Genomic DNA, 9,263 nt, shown 5'->3' with positions numbered 1-9,263 from the left:
GTCGCAGCTTTGCGTGTGATAAATGGATTTTGCTCCGTCTGCTTGCCGTCCAAGTGCACCCAACAAACCCTGGAGTTGGTCGTTGGTACAAAGTCGTTGCGATTTATCAACGGAATCCACCGATATCTCAACTCGGTGTGCGTTGGGAAGCGATGCCACAAAAAACACGCCGCACCCGCACTGCATTTTCTCCAGGCAGTGCCGTGCACATGCGTGCTGTCAGCGACTGTTTCTCACTTTCTCTGGTTGTTCAATAACCCACCACCGCGCAGTGCTGACCAAGCGACGTTTGCGCCTTGAACGGCATCGCAGCTTGGGCTAAAACAGTTGAAAGTTCCGCAAAAACTAAGCACACGGTGCGAAACACTCCTGAACTACGCAGCGGAGCACACCGCGCCGAGCGATGTTAGCAGCCCAGCGCGCTCAGGCAACGCTGGTCGGCCGCCGAGAGAACTGGTTTGAGAGTATTTTCCTCCTTTCCGGCTGCTTATGGAAAATGGTGTATAACACTCTCTCGCGAAGGGCATTGGATTGGATTCGATTGGCTTGGCTTGGCTTGGCTTGGCTTGGCTTGGCTTGGATTGGATTGGATTTGGATTGGGTTGGATTAAAGTGGATTGTGTTGGATTGTGTTGCTCATAGCAGCGCCACGTTGCGTCGTAGCCTCTCCACGTTGCGTAATAGCCGCGGCAGGGGGTTCACGGCACGTTTCACGTTTCACCATCGACTTCATCGACAATGTCTACGCTGGAAGACAACAATTACAACAACAACAACCAATACGTGATCCATAAGACTTGCAGGCACGCCCCCCGCGGAAATGTTCTGCATTTGATCGTGCCCCTCGCGAGGGGATGTTTTGATTTTTACGATAGTAAGCGAAAAAAAGTGGCAGTGCAATGCCGGCACGTGCGACAGGAAAGCGAGCACAAAAAGAACAGAACTCCGGCTGGCGCAGTTTCAGGCAGGGGGGCGAGTGAGCACTGCGAAGGCGGGAAACTTGAACTTCATTGGGTGGCAGCAGTGAGCGGATAACGGCGCTACAGCCCAATATGGCGAATCACTGCTCGGAACTTCCGACAGCTTTCATATTGAGCGGAACGGCTTTAATTTATTTTTCAAAGTGGTAACCATAACTTAATATGCCACCTGTTTCCAGATATATTTGTACCATCTGCTTTTGGATGTCTTATAGTACCGATATAGCACGTGATAAAAGAGTGGCATAAAAAGTGCGTTTTTTATGCGAATAACCAGTGCCGAAATGCGGAGAATTGTGAACTAATTCGCAGAATTCTTATGCCACTTGTCTTCACTGTAAATTTTTCTAGCCAGTTTTGACAATAAGTAGACAAATACGCTGGGATTTTTTATCTCTTTATTTCCACCATTATAGAAATTAACTGCCTGAACTCCGCCAGTTACGCATTTTTTTGCAGTCGTAAGGCTTTGCACGGTTGCTTCCTTTTCCCGGTTTTTGTATTCATGGTTCCGTCATTATTTTGCTGGATTTAGCATTATCGTCTTCATTTTGGGGGAAAGCCGTATAGATTGCATATTTTGATTTTGTAAGTTGCAATTGATGATATTTTCTACTGTTTGTATTGCTTGGTTTTTTAAAATACTTTCGACGAATTAACTCTATTTACGCTATTGTAACACCTAAACGTGTTAACACCACCAATTATGCGTTTTTCGTGCAAATACAGAGCTGTAAACAGCAGGGGCTGTACGTGGGTCGATTAATACAGCCGACTCCCGTTAATACGAAGTCCACGGTGACCGCAAAACACCTAAAAAAAACCGAACTTCCAATTAGACAAAATGCACATGAACAGCATTGCCATTAGTTGACGACACGTCTTCGTCTCAATTTCGTTCAGAATCTTTACATCCCTCGCCAAGTCCAGCGTACCACACGAGTAAACTGCCATGACAGTTGAGGCTTATCGCTAAAGCCCAACAGTCTTAATAAAAAAAGGTCGTAAAAATAGTAACGGCCGTATTTACTAACTCCTTACGAACTTTACTACCCCACGGCAGGATACGTAGGCTCTGGTAGTAGTAACTGCATGGTTAGGAAATTAACTGGGTGTAGGAAGTAGTATACACTAGATTAAGGTCATGCTTATTATGACTAGGTTATGCATGGTTATAGTTAGTAAACCCATGTAGCTCAGAATGGTGTAATCGCTAAGACTTTACTAGTGAAGGTAGTGGTGCTCACTGCCTGCTTCAGTTAGTAACCCTCACTAGTGCTGCATTTACCACCACCAGTTAGTAAGCACCTAGTGCATACTGGGACAGGTAACTTGTTAGTGCTTCGTTAGTGAATGCCACAACCTTTTTTAAGAGTAAAGCCTCACCGTCCACCGCACAAACTGCTCACACGGTGGCTACCCATAGAAGAGTGAGGGCCTCAAGAGAGAGAGAGAGAGAGAGATGCGTAAGCTAGCGCGAGTCTCAACTAGTCTGCCGCTTTATCAACTATTGCGACGGCACCGACATCAGTGCAGAGCACGGCGCTGTTTTTGTGCTTGAAAACTCTTAATACATACATACATTTTATTTCCTCTTCATGACAAACAGATACAAGTGCAGCCCGCGTAAGCACCTCTGCATTTGTGCGGGGCAGGGCAGTCGGTTCGAGAAAAAAAAAAAGATAATAAAGGCACAATACATTCTGCTATCAAATCGAAATAACGTCCAAAACTTGTACTGTTATAATAAAACAATATATATATATATATATATATATATATATATATATATATATATATATATATATATATATATATATATATATATATATATATATATATATATATACAAAACATATATATATACACACATATACATACACATATGTATCTAGACATACACACATATATATATTCAGAGGGAGACAGGTACCATGCAATAACAACACACGTCTATTGTAAAAACATCAACCGTAGGGTAGAATTCCACATCTTGCACTATATGCGTAGCTGAGCCCACAGAAGCCTCAGAGTGATAATAGAGCACATGAAATGGACCTAATATATATATATAATATATATATATATATATATATATATATATATATACATATACATACATATATGTACGCCTACTACACACATATATATGCATATACTCATATACATACGCAAATGTACACACACATATACATATATATACGCGCACACACACAAACACAGATTCGATATTTTCTTCTGCAGTCGCGTTTATTTAGGCAATATTCTCGGAAATCCAGCATGGATTAACGTTCGAGCGTCTTTCATAGAGACTACTTGAGCGTCATTCGGCAATTTATTAAAGTAAAATGGTAAATAAAATGCTCTAGTCCTTTTGCCATAGTTGGTGTACACTTTTGAATTTTATACAGTTCAGTTTTGCGAAGGTTTCGGATTTTCACATTCTTTGTTTTAAAGTCATTCGAGAAAAGTTTTTTGTAAGTGTTAAGCGCTAACCACATGGAGCGATTTTTCCAGCGACGCGACGAGCGACGCGACTAGGATCCGCAGTCGCCGAACCGAAGTCGCTCGCTGAGGCAGCCACATGACAGCGACGGCTCGAGCGACTGAGCATGCGACTGAGGATGGCGATTTCAATGCTTCCGCACTGCGCATAGTAACACGCTTGGTACGCTGGATGTTTGCAAACATTTTTTTGTTCATTTGTCATAAAAAGCATGACTAAAAAGTATTACGCCTTTCTACCTTGCTTTTTGCACTTCATTGCATCTCTAAAACTGGTTTGCCATGGCTTAGCGATAGCGCACGCTTTTCCTTCTGCGCCTCGTTTCTCGGCACCAACATGAACGCCGTGAAGAATTCGCTTTCTTGACGTCGTTTTTCCCACACGGGTCTCAACCAGTGTGAGCGGGAGCCTTCTTGCTTCTGCTTCAGCGTGTACACAAGCTTTGCCACGCAAAGCTTTCTTTGCCGCTGCACCGCAAACGTCGTCCTGCGTGGATTTGCAAAATCTACCCCCCCCCCCCCCCCCCCGTTCTCTTTCAAAACCGAGGTTGCGTGCTTACGTAGGGGCTCTCCTATTGGCTAGTCGCTGAGGCCACTTCCGGGAGGCGAGCGACTGTTTCTGGCGACCCAGAACCGAGCGATTCGATGAGCGACTTGGTGCGCGGCGAAAAGTAGTTCGTCGCTAGTCGCGTCGCGCCCCAAGTCGCTCGCAAAATCGCTCCATGTGGTTGGGGCTTTACAGACAAAAATAGCTGCTGCGCGCTGAAAACTGAGTGTGCTGCCATAAGCTTCGTTGTATCATCCGAGAATCTCTTGTTCCATATGCTATATTTTGGTAATCCTGCGGAGTATTTTGTTCAATATACTTAGTTTATACGGAGAAGCTAACCCATATATTGAGACACCGTACCGCAATATCGATTCCCCTAATGTTTTGTATATAATTTTACGCAATTTCCCGTCACAAACCGATCTAATTTTATATATTGATGCACAAACCTGTCTAAGTCGAGTTGCGAGGTGTTCGATATGGCTGGTCCATGAAAACGTTTCATCGAATATTAGGCCCAGGTACTTTACTTTTGTCGAAAAATTCACACTAGCACATTTGCAATTTCTACATAGATTATTATGTAAATACAAAGGGACATGGAGTTCAACTTTTCTATGTGGACTGTGAAACAAATAAGCTGGGTTTTGTCTTTGTTAATATAGATGTGATTATCTTCAAACCAGGCTATTAGTTTATTAATATCTTCTTGCAACAATGCCACTCCCTCGGATACGTTTTTTCCCGGCTAATACAAGGGCTGTATCATCAGCGTACTGATAGATCGACAAATGAAGGTTCGCTCGCCGTTTTTTTTAACACGAAAGTGTTTTATTTCTGGATACACGAATATTGACTGACGTCATATGCGTCACGGAAGTGACGCCAGTAGAACAAAGCAAGCGGCCTGTAAAGGGTGCACCCTTGCACACAGGGTCTCTTTGCGGGGAAGCAACCTTTAGTACTAAAGAGTACGTTACTTAGGGTTGTTCGTTTTCGGGTTTTATATTTCAAAATGAAAGTGTTTAATGCCAAGATACACCAAGGTTTCACTCCCGTCATATCTGTCACTGAAATGACGCCAGTACACCTTTGCCTAAGCGACACGCCAGGAGGACGTCGACAGGAGGACAAGACAGCCGCCGACCCGCAAATCATGCTCAGCTGCAGATTTCGTTGCACATTTCACTTCGTGTTTTACCGATTCCTAGGACAGAAGAATCAACCAGTTTTTTAAATGTTTTAAATAAGTTTCATATAACCAATATAACAGGTTTTAGCTCCAAAATACCGAGCAATTTCTGCCGTTAAATTGCATGTCCGAGCCGAGACCATCGCATCACTTGTACTTAAAAGAAAATTCCAGTTAAGCGACTTCGAATTATAGAGATTCTACTGTTCTGCCCTCTAACGTTGACGCAGGGGAACGACGAGGCGCTCTCGCGGTGAGCTGGCCGAAAGAAGCAAAAAGCTCGATGCCCTGCTGGTTCTCGTCACAGAAGCCAAACAGTTCCTGGTGCGTTCCACGTTTCTATGTAAAGCCTCCGGTGTTGCAAAGAGTTTCCACATTCGGATTAGCCGCAGGCAGTCGAATAGCTTGGTGTCATCCCGTAACAACGCACGCAGCGCCGAATCGTATGCGCGAACATAGAGCAGCCCAGGATATAACAAAATCGTTTTAAGACTCCACCGTAAAACGACTCACACCCTTTTTGTCTATAACTAACACACTTGCACACTATCACAAAACAAAATAAACGCCCTTTGAAGGGTTAAAACACCATTCGAAAGGGTATTTTACATTCAAAAGGGTGTTTTATGTTTGTGGGTTTTTCTAGAGTGTAACCACGCTATGAACGACAAAAGACCCTAAATTCTTTTGTTTTTTATGCTATAGTGTAAGGTATAGTGTATAGTGTAAGTTATAGAGCGATTTATACACTCCTGGGTGTAACTCATTCTACAGTGTCGCTTTACAGGTGGTATTCATTGAAAAGTTTAGCTGTCAGTTTCTTCGCTTGGCAACACTAGAAACGGGCACGGACATGCCCGCTGCACCACTGACATGGCACGACTTGTGCCACTGCGCACGCACGCCGCAGAAAAGAAAAACACCGGCGTGCGTTGTCGGCTCCGTTTCAACCCGATTCTCAATGGCTGTGTCAACAGTGATGTTATTATCACACTCACATTGGACTCGAGGCATCACTTTGCGTCCGTTGGGGTAGAGTTTGGAACGTCCAATACAAATCATTTGCTTAGCACGCACAAGTACCGCCATCCCGCGGATACCGACGTAACCAGTGATGGCGCACTCACGTGGTTTCCTACATGCGTGCTCGCCAGTTCAAATTGTTTCATTTTTCATACTGAAGTTCGCTTACAGCAAAGAATCTCCGCTTTTAAAAGGGCCGTAAAGACAAAATACAACTACGTTCCACTGGAAAGAACTAGCCTTCGCTGACTCACACTACTCCATTCTAGCCCCGAAAGATGTTTTCTATCAAAGAAACGCAAGAAAATAGAAAAAATTTCAAATTTCTCGCCAAACTGACGTAATATGGGCCAGCATTAAAACATCGTCATCAAAGGGTTAACTGCATTAGCATGTGAGGAGTGTTGTGTCAAGTGAGGAAAAGTGAGCACTGTGTCAAGTGAGGAAAGCTTGGCTGTATTAGTAGAGGAGCTCTCTGACATTACGTGGGATGTGATAGGGTTAGACGAAGTTAAAAGGACAGGAGAAGGATTCATCATGGAGCTCACTAGCGGGTACATTCTATGCTACAGGGGACCTTAAAAGAAGAAATAACACGGATTGGGATTTCTAATCCACAGATAAATACCAGAAAACGTGGAGTTTTTTTCAGCATTAGAAAGACAGTCGTGGCTGTTGTGATCAAGCTAAAGAAGCCATACAGGTTAAAGAAAGCACAGGCCTATGCGCCAACAACCACCTATGATGACGAAGCCACACACAGCTTCTGCGAGGACGTCGAATCAGCAACGAAGAAGGCACAGACGCCGTTCACGATTGTGATGGAGACTATAACGCAGAGGTCGGTAAGAAGCAAATGGGTGAAAGGTCAGTGGGAAACTTCGGAATAGAAAATTAAGTTTATGTCAATATATTTCTTGAATTTTGTTTGTAGAATGATGCGTTCATTAACCTTCGTAACCTGAGGTTAACGGGCACATCCTTCTACAAAACAAAAGAATAGGAAATAGACATAAAAAATTGCCGATTGTTCTACCAAAAACAAAATTTATTTCATTCTAAGCGATTACCCGGATATCGCGCAAGACGTAGATGTGCTAAGTAAGATTTGGAGCAGCGACCGCAGGATGGCTATGTGCGAGCTAAGGCTAATCTCAGAAGACTAAGGAAACTCGTTAAAACTAAAAGCCCGCATCGATCAGTCAAAGCCAGATCACACGATTTTAACACAGCACTTAAAAACAAATTTTCGCTTTTTAACGAGAAGAACGAGGTCAGTGTAGACACTAAATGACAACCTAACATATGCACTCGGTGATTGAGCAGCATCTTTGGGAGAAGCAGTATCTAGAGGACAAACTAGGAAACTATGAAAACGAAATACCTAATTTCCAAACGTAAGAACATGCGTGTCCAGTACGGTGGATCGGCTTGAATTAACTGAGCTTTCAAAACGGATTACAGGAATAAAACAAAAGGCATTCGTGCATATAACATGCAGTGATCGAGGAAACGCTGCAAACTAAGAGAAAACTAGTCATTGGCAAAGGGAGGGTGTAAGCACTCAGAGATGAGAAGGGAAACATTACGCACAACTTGTACACGATAATTAAAGTAGCAGAACGATTCTGCAACAAGCTGTATGCCAGCGACGTTAGACCAGGGGAAACTACTGCGAATACAAGCTCAACTTGCAATGTCCCACTAATAACTAAAGAGGAAGTTGTAAAAGCTTTACAAGGCATGAAAATAGGAAAAGCTGTAGGTGACGACGGCATAACCATAGTTCTTTCGAAAAAAAGAGGGAATATTGTACTGGAAAAGCTTGCTGTACTGTTTTCAGAATGCTTAAAAACTCAAAAAGTGGCCATAGCCCAGAAAAACGCCAACTGATTCATCTGATTCAGATGAAGCGAGATCCCATGAACCTCGAGAATTGCAGACTCACCAGCCTACTCTCATTTGTTCACAAGCTGTTTACCAAAGTTCTAGCTAGCATCATAGGGGACAGTCTGGTTTCCCATCAACCCAGAGAGCAGGCTCGGTTTAGGAAAGGTACTCAATCATGGCTTTCATCCATGTCCTCAACCGAAGGATAGAAAAAAGCGGCGAGTACATTAAACCCCTTTATATGGCATTTATAGATTACAAGAAAGCGTTTGATTCAGTACTCACTACAGCCGTGCTAAAAGCACTAAACGACCAGGGAATAGAGGAATCCTACTTAAGACTTCTGGAAGACATATACAGGGGCTGCACGGGCAGGGTAATCCTCCGCGAGCAAAGCGATAAATTCCCGATCCAAAAGGGAGTAAGACAGGGAGATACCATCTCGCCAAAACTGTTCACAGCATGATTGGAGGGGGTATTCGAAAGCTCACTGGGAAAACACAGGATTAAGGATAAACGGAAAATACTTGAACCATTTCGGGTTTGCGGATGGCATAGTCTTGCTCAGTGAGACTGCCGAACACATGCAAACTATGCTTGAGGAACTACAATGAGAAAGCGCGGCCGTGGGACTAAAAATAAATATTAAATCTAAAGTAATGAGGAATAGGCATGCGAACAACGTCTTCAGCTTAAGAACGAAACGCTAGAAGTAGTAACAAAATATACTACCTGGAGAGATGGTTAATGCGAGAAATCCGGTGCAGAATAGGTATGGGCTGCGGAGCACTCGGTAAGCACTCCCAAATAATGAAAAGTAAGCTACCTACGTCACTCAAAAGAAAAATCTACAACCAGGGCATATTGCGAGTGATGACATACTGAGCTGAAACTTGGCGCCTTGCTAAACAAGTAGAAAGCAAACTTAGTCGGCTCAATGGGCTATGAACGAAAAATCTTAGGAATAACCCTCAGGGACAAGAAATGAGCTACGTGTATCAGAGAACAAATTAGAGTGAAATATATCTTAGTTCAAATAAAGAAAAGGAAATGGAGTTGGGCTGGCCATGTAATGAGATGCACAGACAAGCGCTGGACAATTAGGGTTCCAGAGAAGGGTCTA

At 43.4% G+C, this 9,263-nt stretch overlaps 1 protein-coding gene across 1 annotated transcript in view; it reads left to right on the top strand.

The window, feature by feature from the left end:
- LOC144139762 (uncharacterized) overlaps window positions 1–5,484 on the top strand; it is a 116,150-nt gene extending 110,666 nt beyond the window's left edge. Inside the window, exon 15 of the mRNA XM_077672025.1 lies at window positions 5,458–5,484. Coding sequence (XP_077528151.1) covers window positions 5,458–5,484 — 27 coding nt within the window. The remainder of the gene's footprint in view (window positions 1–5,457) is intronic.
- Window positions 5,485–9,263: the final 3,779 nt, after the last annotated feature.

This window comes from Haemaphysalis longicornis, unplaced genomic scaffold, assembly GCF_048455015.1.
Source record: "Haemaphysalis longicornis isolate Haplotype H1 unplaced genomic scaffold, Haemaphysalis longicornis Haplotype H1 scaffold_5, whole genome shotgun sequence".
Classification (NCBI taxonomy): Eukaryota; Metazoa; Arthropoda; class Arachnida; order Ixodida; family Ixodidae; genus Haemaphysalis; species Haemaphysalis longicornis.
The sequence above is the reverse complement of the archived record's forward strand: the minus strand, read 5'-3'. Positions and strand labels throughout refer to the sequence as shown.